The 17,192-nt window shown below is 38.6% G+C and overlaps 1 protein-coding gene across 3 annotated transcripts in view; it reads right to left on the bottom strand.

Moving 5' to 3' along the window:
• Positions 1-17,192, bottom strand: part of NEK10 (NIMA-related kinase 10) — a 281,170-nt gene that overhangs the window by 197,040 nt on the left and 66,938 nt on the right. For all 3 annotated transcript variants that reach the window (XM_011969857.1, XM_011969859.1, XM_011969858.1), the window contains exons 9-15: positions 16,211-16,289; positions 15,045-15,112; positions 13,011-13,090; positions 11,930-12,016; positions 8,814-9,038; positions 5,758-5,897; positions 1,260-1,321 (exon numbers count right to left, since the gene is read on the bottom strand). In XM_011969857.1, the coding sequence (XP_011825247.1) occupies positions 1,260-1,321; positions 5,758-5,897; positions 8,814-9,038; positions 11,930-12,016; positions 13,011-13,090; positions 15,045-15,112; positions 16,211-16,289 (741 nt within the window). The remainder of the gene's footprint in view (positions 1-1,259; positions 1,322-5,757; positions 5,898-8,813; positions 9,039-11,929; positions 12,017-13,010; positions 13,091-15,044; positions 15,113-16,210; positions 16,290-17,192) is intronic.

The following is a 17,192-nucleotide window of genomic DNA, read 5'->3' as shown; positions in this document are numbered from 1 at the left end:
AAGATTATTATAAAGTACATAAACATAAAGTGATTCAAATACCTTAAAAACAAAGAATGAGAGATTAAAAAGGGACAGAGTAAAGGTGTCCCAATATCTTAGAATTATATCTTTAATATTTATTTATATCCTTAATTACCACAACGGTAAAGGGAGACGTTATATTTCAGTTATTAATTTATGTCTTTATTATAATCTTGACATCTTCCTAGATTTTTTAATTGAAATATATACATGAAGGAATGAACAAATAATAATACCTTACAGCCACTTTTCTATTATCTAGTAAATATATAATGTACTAATCTTTACTGTATGCAGGCATTCATATTATAACTGCAAAGAGCCTTATTTGCTTTATCGCATCTAATCTCTGTAACAACTCTGTGAAATTAGTCTATAATTTCCTTGTTTTATACGTGAGAAAACCAATACTTACAGCAGATACATTATTTTTTTAGAAGCCAAGCCAAGAAATAATAATTCCAGGAATTAAACCGCAGTCTGGCCAACTCCAAATGCCCTGCTTTATCAACTACCCGCCGATCTGCTGAGTTTCTCTCATGTCCTAATTTAATCATTGATCAGCTGATCCCCTACTAACATGCATGTATTTTGAAGTTGGATATCATATTGACACAATCAAAAGGTTTTCTCTGTAAAATTCACTAAGTAGGAGGTAACTTTTGCAATAGAAGCCCATACAAGGGTTGTACATATACGTGTGTATATTTATTTATATAGATACATTAATTTATATTTATGTGTATATATACATACACAAACATGTATATATAGCTGTACATACCGTAGATTAATTAGTGGATGATACTTTGCAAAGTCAGTTTCTTGGCAATAAATATTTTGTTTGCTGTGTCTCAATCATCATCTCTAACTTAATAATCTGATGCATAGTTTTAATCAAAATGACTGCTGTCCTTACCTTATGGTATTCTACATGCCCAGAATTAAAGCAATTCAGAGTATCCCTTTTAGAAAGATAAAATAAAAAGTACTGCACATAACATAATGAAGAAACATCAATTAACCACATGTCGGTCCTTTTTAAGTCAAGTGAGTTAAAGGAGGAAGGACAAAATATAAAGTGGAACTCTGTTAGTGAAATGAGAAACGTTAAAATAGTTTTTAAATCACATGATGGGATCCCAAAACCTATGCTCTGGGATACAGACTGCACCACAAGGTGAGTTGATTATGAAGGGTTACGGAGACCTGACCTTGAGAAGGAGTGCTCTCACCTGAACCACCTGGTGGGCATTGGTGTCATTGAGCACCAGCTCAGTGAGGGCAGCACAGCAGGCTGGAATGAAAACAATCAAATGCATAGTGTGCATCATTACAATAAATACACTTTCACATGAATACTCTTGCTCCACAGGGTATTTTTATTATTTTGCTATGCTTGTTAGCAAAGTAACTCCTCAAGAAACACTAATTTTCCTTCTGGCACAGCTCTGGAAGAAGAGAAGTTGGCTTGTAATGGCTTCTAATTCTCCTCTCCATGTATTTCCTGTGCACATCTATTCCACAGCAGCCATTTATTGAGAACTTACTGTGTACCAGGAGGCAAGTACTGTATCTGTCCATTTCATTGCAATCCCCAGTGCCCAACACATGCCCTGGCACTCAGCAGGTGCTCAACAAATATGTCTATAATGGTTGATAAATAAAAGAATGCTTTAAATATATTATCCAATTCAATCCTTATAATAAGAGTATGCACTATGATTACCAGTGTTAGTGGTGAGAAAACAGTTTCAAAGAGTTACTAGACTAGGCCACACAACCAGTAAGTGGAAACGATCAGGAGTGCAGCCCCAGTCTGCCAGACGTTAAATCCCCAGCCCTAAACAGCACCACTCTTGCCTCCTGACAGCCACTGTGGCAGCCTTTGGTGGCATTTTGCACTGAAATACTTGTGCTCTCAGAAGTATGCCAGACTCTATAGCACAGAGCTCCTATAAAGGATAATTCCATTTTAGTGTGCTAAAGATTTTACATATATTCCCATAGAATTCTCACAATGATCTTCTATCACTGATATCATGATTATCATCACCATTTTACATAAACAAAACTGAAGCTTGGAGAAGTTAAGGAACTTGCCCAAGGCCATATAGCCATCAATGAGGGTGGAGTCAAAACTCAAACCCTACTCTTAACCCTTTATGTTTTTAATTTTTATTTTCCATTTTTATTTAGGTATTGATATGGTTTGGCTGTGTCCCCACCCAAATCTCATCATGAATTGTAGTTCTCACAATTCCCACGTGTCATGGGAGGAACCTGGTGTGAAGTGATTGAATTATGGGGGTGGGTCTTTCCTGCACCGTTCTCATGATAGTGAATGAGTCTCACAAGATTTGATGGTTTTAAAAATGGGAGTTTCCCTGCACAAGCCCTCTCTTTGCCTGCTGCCATCCACTTAAGATGAGATTTGCTCCTCCTTGTCTTCCGCCATGATTGTGAGGCCTCTCCAGCCATGTGGAACTGTAAGTCCATTAAACCTCTTTCTTTTGGAAATTGCCCAGCATGAAAATGGACTAATACAGTAAATTGGTACCAGTAGAGTGGGGCTTTGCTGAAAAGATAACAGAAAATTTGAAAGCGACTTTGGAACTGGGTAACAGGCAGATGTTGGAACAATTTGGAGGGCTCACAAAATGACAGGAAAATGTGGGAAAGTTTGGAACTCCCTAGAGACTTGTTGAATGGCTTTGACCAAATGCTGATAATGATACGGACAACAAAATCCAGGCTGAGGTGGTCTCAGATGGAGATGAGCAAATTGTTGGGAACTGGAGCAATGGTGACTCTTGTTATGTTTTAGCAAAGAGAGTGGCGGCATTTTGCCCCTGCCCTAAAGATCTGATGGAACTTTGAACTTGAGAGAAATAGTTTAGGGTATCTGGCAGAAGAAATTTCTAAGCAGCAAAGCATTCAAGAGGTGACTTGAATGTGTTAAAGGCATTGAATTTTAGAAGAGGAATACAGCATAAAAGTTTGGAAAATGTGCAGTCTGACAATGCAATAGAAAAGAAAATCCATTTTCTGAAGAGAAATTCAAGCCAGCTGCAGAAATTTGCATAAGTAATGAGCCAAATGTTATTCCCCAAAATAATGGGGAAAATTTATTCAGGGCATGTCAGAGACCTTTACGGCAGTCCCTCCCAACACAGGCCTGAAGGTTTAGGAGGAAAAATCGGTTTCATGGACTGGACCCAGGGTCCCTCTGCTGTGTGCAGTCTAGGGACTTGGTGCCCTGCATCCCAGCCATTTCAGTCATGACTAAAAGGGGCCAGGGTACAGCTCAGGCTGTTGCTTCAGAGGGTGGAAGTCCCAAGGCTTGGCAGCTTCCATGTGGTGTTGAGCCTGCATGTACACAAAAGTCAAGAATTGAGGTTTGGGAACCTCTGCCTAGATTTCAGAGGATGTATGGAAATGCCTGGATGCCCAGGCAGAAGTTTGCTGAAGGGGCGGAGTTCTCATGGAGAACATCTGCTACAGCAATTCAGAAGGGAAATGTGGGGTCAGAGTCCCCACACAGAGTCCCTGCTGGGGCACTGCCTAGTGGAGCTGTAAGAAGCAGGCCACTGTCCTCCAGACCCTGGAATGGTAGATTCACTGACAGTGTGCACTGTGTGCCTGGAAAAGCCAAAGACACTCAACATCAACCCGCGAAAGCAGCCAAGACGGAAGCTGTACCTCGCATAGCCACAGGGTAGAGCTGCCCAAGATCATGGGAATCCATTTATAGCATCAGTGTGACCCAGATGCAAGACATGGAGTCAAAGGAGATCATTTTGGAGCTTTAAGATTTGACTGCCCTGCTGGATTTTGAACTTGCATGGGGACTGTAGCCCCTTTGTTTTGGCCAGTTTCTCCCATTTGGAACAGCTGTATTTATCCAATGCCTGTACCCCATTGTATCTAGGAAGTAACTGACTTGCTTTTGATTTTACAGGCTCACAGGCAAGGGACTTGCCTTGTCTCAGGTGTTGGACTGTGGACTTCTGAGTTAATGCTGAAATGAGTTAAGACTTTGGGGGACTGTTGTGAAGGTATGACTGGTTTTGAAATGTAAGGACATACGATTTGGGAGGGGCCAAGAGCAAAATGATATAGTTTGACTGTGTCCCCACCCAAATCTCAATCTTGAATTGTAACTCCCACAACTCTCACATGTCACGGGAGGAACTCAGTGGGGGGTGACTGAATTATGGAGGCGGGTCTTTCCTGTGCTGTTCTCCTGATAGTGAATGAGTCTCGCTTGAGATCTGACGGTTTTTAAAATTTTTTTTTTGTAAACCCATGAAAGTGCACTTAGTTTCCCTGCACAAGCTCTCTCTTGCCTGCCATCATCCATGTAAGATGTGACTTGCTTCTCCTTGCCTTCCACCATGATTGTGAGGCCTCCCCAACCATGCGGAACTGTAAGTCCATTAAACGTCTTTTTTTGTAAATTGCCCTATCTTGGGTATGTCTTTAGCAGCGTGAAAATGGACTAATACAGGTATAGAATAAGCTGTATAACGTAAACACATCTTAAGTGTATGGCTCAATGAGATATTACATATCTGTGTGCCCTGTAACCATCCTCCACCCAGAGGAATGTGTAGGCTATATTTCCAGTTCTCAAAGGCTCCTTGTGCCCCTTCTCAGGCATTTATTCCCCTATAATTCCACATCTAAGTAGCTGCTCTTCTGAATTCTATCACTATCAATCTCACCCACTCTTTGAATGATTGCTAGAAACACTTAGAGCTCTGAGATTCTGCTGGATTAGATTTCTGGGGAGCCTTCAAACAGTAAACCCCCAGCACAAGACCTTGTACTGAGACAGGGTCTTTTTAGAGTAAGCAGTAATGGCATTTTGAGGAGATCCTATGTCCTTGTTTTCACACATCTGTGAAGAAATATCTTCTGTATTCTTCAGGAGAAAATAGTAGACAGCAAGGAAAGCCTGCTTTCTCCCACTCCCCCACTCCCTTGTTTCCTCTCCCGCAATGTCTGCTCTTTCCCCTCAGAGTCCCCCTGTCTACTGCTGGCCCACACCACACCTCTCTGCTCCCTTTCTGTGGGCTGCTCTGGGGCACCCAACTTGGCCAATAGCACTCAGCACTCAGCACTACAGTGCACCAACTGCACTGTATCTCCACTTGTCCCAAAGGCCAGGTGCCCCCAGGCAGGACACAAACTGCATGACTGCTCAAGGTGGCCCTGCCAAAAAGCATTGATGCATTGCTGCTCCTGCTTGCATGTGAAAATCCTAGACAGGGCAGCATCTTTCAGTCTTCTCTTTGGAGCTCAAGAAGCATGGGGAAGGTATTCTCTTGAACCTGGTGAGACAAATGTGTGCACTGCAGATTCCCCCTTATGTAAGGTGCTCTGGGATCTAGAAAATTCTAGAAAGCATGACTCCGGCCACAGATCAAGCTGCATCCCCTAATCCAGTTTCCCTCATAATAAAGCTAATGTTTTGTCTCCCTATCTCTGACTTCTGAGTTTATCTCTTTCTGGGTTCAGAACATAGAAGGCAAAGAAAACATTTGTTATATCATTCATCTACAAGTCCGACACTGGGACCAAGAAGTTTCCAGCATCCACGTGGATTTCACCTCACATTTTTGTAAACTTCTAAATTGTGCCTACTTAACACTATTATACTAATCTATAATAGTGAATAATAATACAACATAGTAAATTATAGCATATCAAATAATAAAACATAAACACCTGCTTGAAGAGAGAAAGTATTTTCTTGTATTTCCCTAGGGCTCAAGTCTTCTGATAAATGAAGCTGCTGAATTCGGCCTGCAGCATTTGCACTGGACAGGCTTCCGATGGAGGAGCGATCAGAAACAAAATTTCTGTCTCTGAAAAAGAAAAGTTAATGCACAGACCATTTATCAATTTCCCTTCACCGTCAGTCCTTTCTATGTCACATTCAAGAAATCTTTGCCTCCCTCAGGTCATGAAGGCTTCATTATTGTTTCACTTTCCAATCCACCTGGAGTTGATTTTTGTGTATGGTGTGTGGTAAGAATCTTTTTTTTTTTATGGTTACTGAACTGATTCCTCACTATTTATTGAAAAGTGTCCTCTCCCCACTGCTTTACATGGCCACCTTTGTTTTTGAATTTTCTATTTTCCTGGAGTTGATTCACCTGAATACATCTTAGTCTTGATTATTCTCTGTTTTCTTTTTCCATGAACTTGCAATCTTCCTTTATTTTAAGAAAGTTCTCTTCTATCATACCTTGGAAAAGTTTAGCCCTTTTCATTTTACTCTGTACTTCCAGGATCTCAATTATCCACATGTTGAAAACCTGTCTTCTTCTATTGGGCATATCATTCATTTTCTAATTTCTTTTATTCGTTGGTCTTTTTCTTCTGCATTATATGTAATTTTTTCCAAGCTTACCCTACATTTTACTATTTCTATTTTTTTTCTGGTGATCTAGCTAATTTGTCGGTTCTGTAGGTGTTATTCAGTCCTTGCTTTCTTTCCTGGCTCTGCAGTCTTCTCCCCTTTTTGTGTCCAAAATTTGTTTCATCTTTAATCTCATTTCATAAATTCATGCTCTGCTTAATGTCCTTGATGAAATAAAGCATTCGCTTTTCTGTTTACTCTGTGCACTTTCTTCCATAATAGATTCTTCATCTGTCTTTTGCCTGCTTTGTTGTCTTTTATTTTACATAGTTACCATTTTTTTCCATGTATTTTTTTTTTTATAGCAGCAACTCCACCTGGATTTCTCCGTTCCTAAATGTAACATGGATGGAGTTTCCTTGACTTCCCTCTCATGTCATCTGGGTCCACTAGTGTCCTCCCTGTAATGAGCATGGGGAAGGTAATGGAGCTGAGCCTAGGGACATCACAGGTGGCGATCTTATCTGTCAACATTATTATCTTAAAACTCAAATTGTAGGGATCTCTTCACCTGAACAAGAGAGCCCTTTGGGAGCTGCCTTTGAGTGTGGGACGGCAGGTGAACAGGCATGAGAAAGTTTCATGGAAACTGCCCTGACAACAGTGGTGTTCATAGTCAAGCCACAAGACAGCCTGGCAACCTTTACCCCTAGTGCCAGCTGCAGTCAGCCCAGGGGCAGGAACGAGCTCTGAAAGGAAACTGTTTATCCAGCTGGGGTAATAAATTCTCCCAGAGCACCAGCACATATTTAACATAGAATAAGAGTTAAAATATGTCATTATCCCAGGGAAAAGTTTGCTAACATTGCACCATCAAAATGGACTGGAAAATGATTCTTTGGATGTGAAAGACCTCTTTTTCACCAAGGATAGTTATGACTTGAGCAAAAGAGAAAAGCTAGATTCAATTCTATACGAGAAAAAGGCAGGTTTTGTCTTTGAAATTCTGCTTAACTATTATAGAATTTCATTTTATTCTTAAGAAAACAGCTGTTCTCCAAGAGGGCAACCCACACCTATTGCAATAGGTATGGTTGTCCAATAATAAAGATATAACCACCGCCATGATCATCATTACCATCGTCATCCTACAAACCTAAATAAAAAACCTTTGGCAATTGTAATTATTTTGACCAAGGGGCTGGCTTATTATGTCACAGCACTAATGAATGACTTATAATTTATACTATAAAGTATTGATATCTTTATGTCACATTCATAAAGCAAGTAGATTGCCAACAGTCTATAAATTTTTTTCTTTGTTTAGGTAATGACAGATATTGTTAACAAAGTGACTGTTCATGTCTCTACAGTCTGTTCTTATGCTTCTGAATGTTCCCTCAGAGAAAATGAAGTTGGTAACACACAGTTCTGCAATATCCCTAGAAGCATAACAAGTACAAAGTCATAACAATATTGATTTGACAATATCTAGTTATATGAAAATTGATAAGTCCCTCTGCTTGTATTAAAATGAGCTTTATTTATGTACTGCAGATCATAAACATGATCTAGTTCAAATATGCATACTCATTTTTTTTAACTTTGATTCAGCACCCATAGAACTGAATTATACTTTAAAACAACATTAGGTAATAGAATCTTCCCATGGATGGTACCACAAGATATTATTATTCAATACTTCAATATATTTAATTCAGAAAATACAGGAGTTAGATTGCAACATGCTTCTAGAGAATTTCAATTGGAAACTAAACTATCCATTCTCTATGCTTCTGACTTACAATGTCACTGGAATTCTACTTTTAAAAGAGAGATGATGCCCACCTTAGAGGACCATTGAGAGAAAAGTAGAGAACTGGACTAGAGTTAGTAACATGGCAACCACTTGATTAATGATATCATCTTTGAAAAATAAGGATTATACACCTGCTCCTTTCATATAGGCTTTATTTTCTCTTTATAGATAATAATATATGTGCACACACAAACATTTTAGGAAAATATTAGTAATCTTTATACTTGGAATGACAAAATGCGTATACTAATTCAAGGAAAAGGTGACAAGACAAAGGTTTTCTTTAGGTTACTGGATTTCCATTCAGCCTTCACTATATTTGCAGATTGATGGCCTTCGACATTCCCAGCACTGTACTGGAGGTTGGTGATGCAAAGATAAATATATCCGGGTCCCCAAGGAATTTAAAAGATGAATGCCCCTGACATTGATGTAGAACATGCTTGTGACAAGTATAGATGACTGCGGAAGGCATGAATTACCAAAGAAACCCCAAAGCAGAAGGGAACGAGGTGAGCACACACCAATCTGCCATCTCGTCACAGAGTCCCCAGACTTCAACACATAGGGCAAAGTAGGCCAAAGCCCACTCTGACTCACCCTCGTAAAATATGAAGAAGCTGTTTGATGCCTCCCCAAATACGAATTTCCACGCTGGTCTCAGGGTCCTCACAAACCTGTACCAGAATCCAGACAACGCTCCAGAGCAGCTTCAGGTGGTCGGAGTGGAGCAGACTAAGGAGGACAGGTATCCCCTCGTAGAGCTTCACCTGCTCTTTCACCTGGGGCTCTGCACAAAGTAGGCGCAGCAGCTCCGCTGTTAGTCTGAAAGGGGTGGGGAGAGTGGGGGTGAGAATCACAATATCATGAGTTGATGACTTTACATTAAGACTAAAGCTATCATCAGTGCATTAAATATAACCCTAACATTTTGTAAGTCATGGGTCAACGTGCATTTTCTGTTAGGAGCCCGATCAAAATCAAACACTTTTAGCTTTACTAACCGTACAATCTCTGTCACAAGAACTCATCTATGCTGATAGCATGAAAGCAGCCATAGACAACATATAAAAATAAATTAGCATCCCTGTGTTACAATAAATCTTTATTTACAAAAATAAGCAGTGGAATAAACTTAGCCTGTGGGTCATAGTTTGCAGATCACTGTTCTAAATTATAGGCTCGTTGCATCATCATTGGTCTGGTTAAAAACCTACTGACCAGCATTGGCAGGGCGTGGTGGTGTGTGCCTGTAATCACAGCCACTTGGGAGGCTGAGGCAGGAGAATTGCTCGAACCCAGGAGGCAGAGGTTGCAGTGCGCCAAGGTCACTTGCGACTGCACTCCAGCCTGGGTGACAGAGCGAGACTCTATTTCAAAAACAAAAACTACTGACCAGCAAATAAGTATCAAGGACAAACAATGAGATCTGCATTGTGCAAAAAAAAAAAAAAAAGACAAAAAAAAAAAAAAAAAAAAAATTAAAAGCCTTATTCTAGTCTTCAGAAACTTACTATGTAATTGCAAAATAAGACATTCATAGAAAATGCCAAAAACACTACAATGCAGAGGAATTAAGGGCAAAGCACTCAGTGACTATATACTCAGTGTAAAGTGCATTAAATTGATGGTACAGACACAAGGTTCGGCTGTGCCATGAAAAATTATGATGATAAATGTTTTATAGAATCATCCTCAGTCCTCTAGTCTCATCCTTAAACACTCTCATCCTGGATAGTGTCATCCATTCCCAGGATTTCAAACACTCTTTCTACCTTGCCATCATGATCTCAGCCCAGGCATTGCTCCTAACCTCCGGAAGTTTTAGCCACATGGATGATCCACAAGTACTCACCACACTACCCCTAAACTCAAAGTCATTAGCCTCCTCCCCAGGTCTATTCTTCACCTTATATCCCCGACCTTGACTCATGGCACCACAATATTTTCAGTTTTCCAAGCCATAAGACTGGGAGGCATCAAGACACATATTCCTCTTTTCACATTCCTCCACAGTCAGTCAAGAGCTCTTAGTGTTTTCTATTTCCTGGGTAACTTCCGGGATGCTCTTGAACATCAGGCAGCTAGCTAACCCCCCTGCTCCTCCCCTCCTTGTAATCCTTGGTCACGCTCAAGATATAAACCCTTCTTTCATCTACCTTTCCAATATATTCATTCCCATACTGGGTTCTCATTCCTTTCCCCTGAACTGATTATCTATGGCTCCTCTCCCTCCCAAATTTTGTGCTCTGACATTAATAATAAATGTTCTTTGATAAATAGTATTCTTCACCTTCACAAACTTTCTACACCAAACATCCTCTCCTTGTTGTAAGTGGATCTCAATATGTGAATATAAACAAACACCCCCACCTCACTCCCACATACACTGCTATCAAAGTGATCTTTCAAAAAACAAATCTGATCATGCTTAAAATTTTTCCACGAGTCCCGATAATGTTTATGATAAAATTCACATTGTTATTTATCAGAGACCAGCATGACCTGGATAAAGGTGTCTTGTTGCCTTATCTATAAAATATGGGAAAAATAGGGTTAGTGTGCAGATCACATGAGTTAATATGCAAGGTGCTTAGAGCAGGTCTTGGAATAAATAGAACACTGATCAAAGTTAGTTACATTTTAAGTTTATCATTAACTATCTGCTCTAGTTCTCTGGCAGTTTCGTTCTTGTGCTCCTGCTGTGCCCAACCATCCCATTCCTCTAACACACCCAATTTCATGCCTCCATGTCCAAGCACATTCTGTTTTTACTTTGTCTCTCTCTCTCTCTGGCCAGATGTCTCCTCTTTCCTCCAGGAAACTTTGCATGACTCCACATTCTAATTGGGAAGTCTCTGCTCCGTGCTCCCAGAGTCCCCTGTGCATCTGTCTACTGTACCAGTTATAGCGCTGCCTGACCCTCTCCTACGTTACATATTTATAACTTATTCATCTTTGGCTTTCAACACCTGGTACCAAGCTTAGAACCTGGTTTGTTCAGATAAACAAGTCTATAAGTATTATCTAGATTTAATGCTCTTTTATGAGAGTTTTGAAGAAGAATACAAAAGGATTTACTATGAGTTAAGTGTCAGGGCTTCATTGCTTGAGATTTCTTTTTATCTCTTTTGCCTCTTTAGAAAATCACTCAACTAAATATCAAATGATGTAGATTGCAACTCTGTTTAAGCACAATCTAATAACTATCTGGATAGTTATTAGAACAATATGCAGTTCAAGTAAAAATGAATCCATTTTACTCTAGACTTTATTTTGAGTTATTAGAGCAGGTGATCACAAAACAAGTCAGTTGCTATCTTATTTTACTTGCCTTAATGCAAATGGATCTTAACAATCTAATCATTTATTGTAATACACAATTTGAAATTACTAAAAATAGACCCACCTCAGAGTTTCTTTCCCTAAAAAGGCAGGATATAAACAAACGCAATAAACAAAACATTAAAGATGATATCACAAAAATTTATTTCATCAGTCTCTATGTCCAGATCTAGAAGTAATGCAGGACTAAAGATAAATGGATATACTTCTTTGCTCTATTCTCCTTATATAAACTTAAACAGAAAATAAATGCCAAGCTGACTCATTATATTCAGTTACAATGTAAATAACACGACATAATAAAAATAATAACAAGTGTTTCTGTCAAATAAAGGCACTGCATTGTCTTTTTCTCCTGTTAGCAATCCTACCTTTTAGAAAGCAAGTCGTATTCATGTAAAATCATCAACAGATTCTCTACAATGTTGAGTTCACTTATCTTCTCCCTACATTCTGGACTGTAAATTGAAAAATATTAGCAATTACTAAAAGCATATTTTGCTACCTCCATGTATTAGTCCTTTTTCATACTGGTATAAAGAACTGCCGGAGACTGGGTGATTTATAAAGGAAAGAGGTTTAATTGACTCACAGTTCAGCATGGCTGGGGAGGCCTCAGGGAACATAAACAGTCATGGTGGAAGATAAAGAGTAAGCAAGGCACCTTGTTCACAAGGCAGCAGGAAGGATAAGTGCCGAGCGAAGGGGGAAGAGCCCCTTATAAAACCATCAGATCTCATGAGAACTCACTCACTATCACAAGAACAGCATGGAGGAAATGGCCCCATGATTCAATTACCTCCACCTGGTCTCTCCCTTGACATGAGGGAATTTTGGGGATTATAGGGATTACAATACAAGATGAGATTTGGGTGGGGACACAAAGGCTAACCATATAAATTCGCTGTATTTCTATTATATTTATATTCGCTCCAATATTATCTTGGGAGAAGAGATCAGAAAACAAAAGGAATCATATGTTATTCACAGAAAAGCAATGGTCCACTTATTGTCTTAAAAACACTTAAAATAATCATGACATTTATAAGGAGAAAGATCTTCTTGAAAATTTTTCAAAGCCCACAAATGTTTGAAAATGTTCTGTATGTTAAAATTCTCAGGTAAGAATGAATTAAGAAGGTCAAAAAGATTCAGCTGCCAAAGAAAGATTATGGTGATTTTGAAATTAGAAGTAACTGAGGGTTAGATAAAAGACTAAGTAAACATTTCCAGTCAGGAAATAAAAAGAAAATTTTAAACTATGATTTGCCTTTCCAGTTTAAATTTTTAAATAATGCTTTCTATCCAGGATTCTCTTCAACATGTTATTTCACACTTATGTATCAAGAAATTTTATTAAGTAGTTGACAAAGTAACTGATTATTTTGCATCCTTCCCACCTAAATTGCTATAGTAGTAGAACTGGAAAGTATAGCAGAATATACTACTTACCTTTCTGCTAAACTAGCCAGAGCCAGAAGGGAACCCAATAGAACATTAGTATCTCGGGCACCAAGTAAATTTACTAATGTCTGAAAAATGAAGTAAAATAAAGTTTAATTATATAAGTACTACAAGCTTCTTTTTTCAACATTAACATTAATTTATTTTCCATTACCAGCCACTTGAATGGCAAAATGTTTCCCTCTCAAGATCATACAGGCTTAACCTTTTTGTTTTGTTTTGTTTTGTTTTGTTTGCTTAGTAGTTTATAATGTATGTGCATATACAATTAAGCACAAACTGTATATATAATGTTAAAGCTGCTCTCTCTTATGTTTTTTTCTTAATGTCATCTACCGAAATTTTTTCATGGCATTAAAAATACCTTTATAAACACTTTTTGTCAATATAATCAAGTTGTTTATTTTATTATGGCTTTAACCATAGAATAGTGAAAAAATATTATGGCCTCTCAAGCCTTATGCAGTTTCTTTTTTATTTTTTGTAGTCAATATAAAAGTTTATTCTTAAAAAGAGTTTTATTAAACATTCAAAATATCCGGTTCTTTACAGATGCAGGAGTCCATCTCTCCTTACTTTGGAACTCTTGAGAGTAACCTCTGGTAGCCATTCCTTGCCCAGGACAGGAAGCAAAAGGCATCAAGCCACATGACCAGCCTGGTTCTCATACTTCCCTCTATTTCCATGTGCCCAAGTATTCTCTGCCCCTTCTGATCCCACCCTGGGGAGAACCGGGACAATTAATGACATAAATTACAACAGTGGTGGAGATCAGCCATTGAGAACTCACTTTGAGCTAGGCACTGTGCTAGTCACTTTCCAAATTATGAAACTATTTTTCAACAAAATATTGAAATTTTCATTCTTTTGCCAAATTAAAGAAGATATGAATACTATCGAGCATTCCATTTGCCTCTCAGATTTCTAATTGATGTTGAAGGTGCACCATTGATGCTCCCAAGCATCATCCTAAATAATATGACTTAGCTGGAAGTCTGTATTTTGTCAGTGGCTTTCCCTGAATTCTTGTTAAGGCAGGTTTTCTTACTTGGAAAATTCTCTACATTTTCAGAATGCAGAGTGCCCCTGAAAAGTGCCTCCCAAAATGTCCCAGGTCAGAGCTGCAACCTGTGCAACGACTGCAAAGATAATTTTTATGTTTCCAGTATATGGATTTTTTGCCAAGTTGATTTCATTTTATCTTAATAAAGTTACCATTATCTTTGTTCATCTGATCCCTTCCTCTTTTTCTTCTCTCTTTTATCTCTGTCTTCTAATGTTTCCCAAATTTCAATCCATTACATATTACTTTCACAATTTTTGCCATATTCAATGAACACCTTTAATGTTAGCTCAAAACAATTTTCCAATTGTAAGCAATAGTATCTGTGAAATAGATGGCTATGGAAACAAAAACGTTGACCTGTGTATCACCTAGAATCATCCTCTAGACCATGAGCGGCATGTGTTAACACATTTTAGGCAATCTTACTCCCATATACACTAGAAAGTGGCTTCCTGGGATATGAAACTCAACAGGTTACTGAAACTTGGCTCCACATGGTTACAATCTAAACAGTTTTGCTATAAATATAGTCTGTTTTGACCTACAGTGGCAATCACATGTGGTTCAAACTACCATAGCCCCACATGCCATATGGAATTTATATGTATACATATGCACAATTTTATTTTTGTTGACTTATTTATAAATGTACACCTAGGGTGAGTTTATACATAGCCAGGGATTTTCAAGTAATATTTAAGCAATAAACCTAGTTGGTATTACATGGCATAGAAAAAAGGAAAGGAGTTCCAGAAAACGTGTATTTATTATATCTCTATAACTCAAAACGCTGGCAAAGAATATAAAAGGGTTGACAAAGATTCACAATTTTAGGCCAGGCTGCCAGGTTTCTGGATTCTAATTACACATGACTTAACTGCAAAGGCTCTGAACTTCCCAAATGTGAACGATTGCCATAGGGAGCTGAACCATTAACTCTTTCGGGGGCCACTCACCTTGTGGGCTCCACTTGTGGTGACCCATTCTCTTTGATCTTTGACTGCAGCAAGTTTTTGAAAGATATCTATAAAGGAAAGAAAGAGCGCAAAGAGGCATCTGGAGATTAAAGGGGGAGTACTCCCGGGAGCACAGATCTGCAGTACATATGGGTAGGCAGAGACAGGGCAAAGGGAATACAGACAGCACGAAAGGAACAACAGATGCAGGAGCAGCATGGCTACTTTTTTACCCCAAGAATTACTCCTCAAGCTCCACTGTTATTTATTTTGTAATGTTATTATAATAATGAAATCTAAAAATACCAAAAAAGGCAAACCTCTCTTTCCACTTAAATTTGAACACGTTTCTTAACATTACCAGTTCCAAGTGAGGCCTGTTCTTCAAAGGTCCTCTCTGCAAAGATTTCAACTTATAAAGAAGAGAGGGAAGGCCAGCAAATGAGAGGAACCTGCTAGTTTCCTCAGCTGAGGAAAACAGTCATCCTCAAAGAGAATTCCTGGTGCCCAGGGCTTGCCATAAACTCTTCTCTGCCCGGATCTGAGAACCATTGTGCTGCCCCACAGGAAGACACGGAGAGCCAGTCGATTCACACAAAGACAACGGACTGGCCTCCCACACGGCAGGACATCTGTGGCTCATCAAAGCTGGAGTGCAGGACAGCAAGGCGGGGAAGAGCCTCTAACGGGAGAAGATTGAGTGACTAAGGAATACCTCACACTCACAGCCCAACGTTTTCACATTCACAGCATCAGATAAGGTTTGTTGTTGTTATTTTTCTTTTTCCCGCTCTGGATGCTTCAGATTCTATGAGGTAGGTATCATGATTAACCCAATTTTATAGAAAAAAAAAAAAACTGGATAGTCTCTGACATTTTAACAGAAATAAAAAGAGGCAAAAATATGTTTTACCAAAATTTGCTTTTATGGAAGCCTCTCCTGCATTAAATAAATTGTGCTTTTCAAGGTAAGGGTTGTAATCTAAACATCTTCCTTTTGGCTGTATGTTGCCACTAAATATAACAACTGGCCAGGATGCTCAGCACCTGAGCTGTGTGTGGAAACATTAATAAATATTTAAAGCATCCTTGTTTCCTACTGCAAACACCATACTGCTTTTCTAGCAAGTCCACAAAACTGGCTGTGTCCCCACAACAACACTTACATGTCATGTTGACCAGCTTGTCCACAGTGTGCTGCTCTTCTCCATAGCCGAGGTACTCACTGGCTACAATCTCCATGTACTGCATGAAGGACCAAACCAACAAGCCAGTCAGGAGGACACCAAAAGCACACAAGGAAGCAAGGAACAAGATGCTGCAGTTCTTAAAATAAACTGTAGGTGGCACAACAGATTCATCAAATAATACTCATGCTCCTTCTGGGACTGTTACCACTCAAGCGCAAAAGGTGGCTGGGTTTCTAGATTCTTTGACTTCTCTTGCATGCTATGAAGTTGAGGGAAAGACCATCTCAAGATTCTATAAACTCTCGAAAGTCTCAAAATGACTCTTCACTAGGAAAGTTTGTGGTGTAATTTAGTATTCAAATACAAGATACATATAAGATACATAATATATAGTATATGGAATGTTTATTCTTCAATGTATCTTTTCAGGAGAATTTTTTATAATACATTGTATATATTTTATTGACATTATATTTTATAGTCTCTGAATATATGTCTAACCAGCATACATGCAGTTAGCAATAATCAGAATAAAATGAGCACTGAGTAGTCTGATAATTCTCACTGTGGATAATTGATTATAATAAGAAACAGGCTCAGGGAAACAGGTAGTTTCTAATATTATAAAAGAAGTTAAAATGGATAAGAAGATGCTTTGTAATATAATCTTATGAAATATTACGTTATTAAATGAGGTAAACCTCTAGTCAATTTAAAAAGGTTCTTGAAAAAAAAATGAATCAATTTTCTAAGAATATAATAAAATAAAGTAGATTTAATGTTAAATTGCCACAAACGTAATCTTCCATTAATTATTCAGAATGAGTTTGCAGGGCCACATGTTTATTATGAAAATCATTCTCTCTGTAAACATTATACAGGTTTTAGGAGACTAGCCTGTTCCAACTCAAAAACATGATCAGAAATTTTGTTTTATTCCAACCTGGCCAACATGGTG

This window comes from Mandrillus leucophaeus, unplaced genomic scaffold (assembly GCF_000951045.1).
Source record: "Mandrillus leucophaeus isolate KB7577 unplaced genomic scaffold, Mleu.le_1.0 Scaffold915, whole genome shotgun sequence".
In the NCBI taxonomy this organism is placed as follows: Eukaryota; Metazoa; Chordata; class Mammalia; order Primates; family Cercopithecidae; genus Mandrillus; species Mandrillus leucophaeus.
Note: the sequence above shows the minus strand (reverse complement) of the source record. Positions and strands in the feature narration are given on the sequence as shown.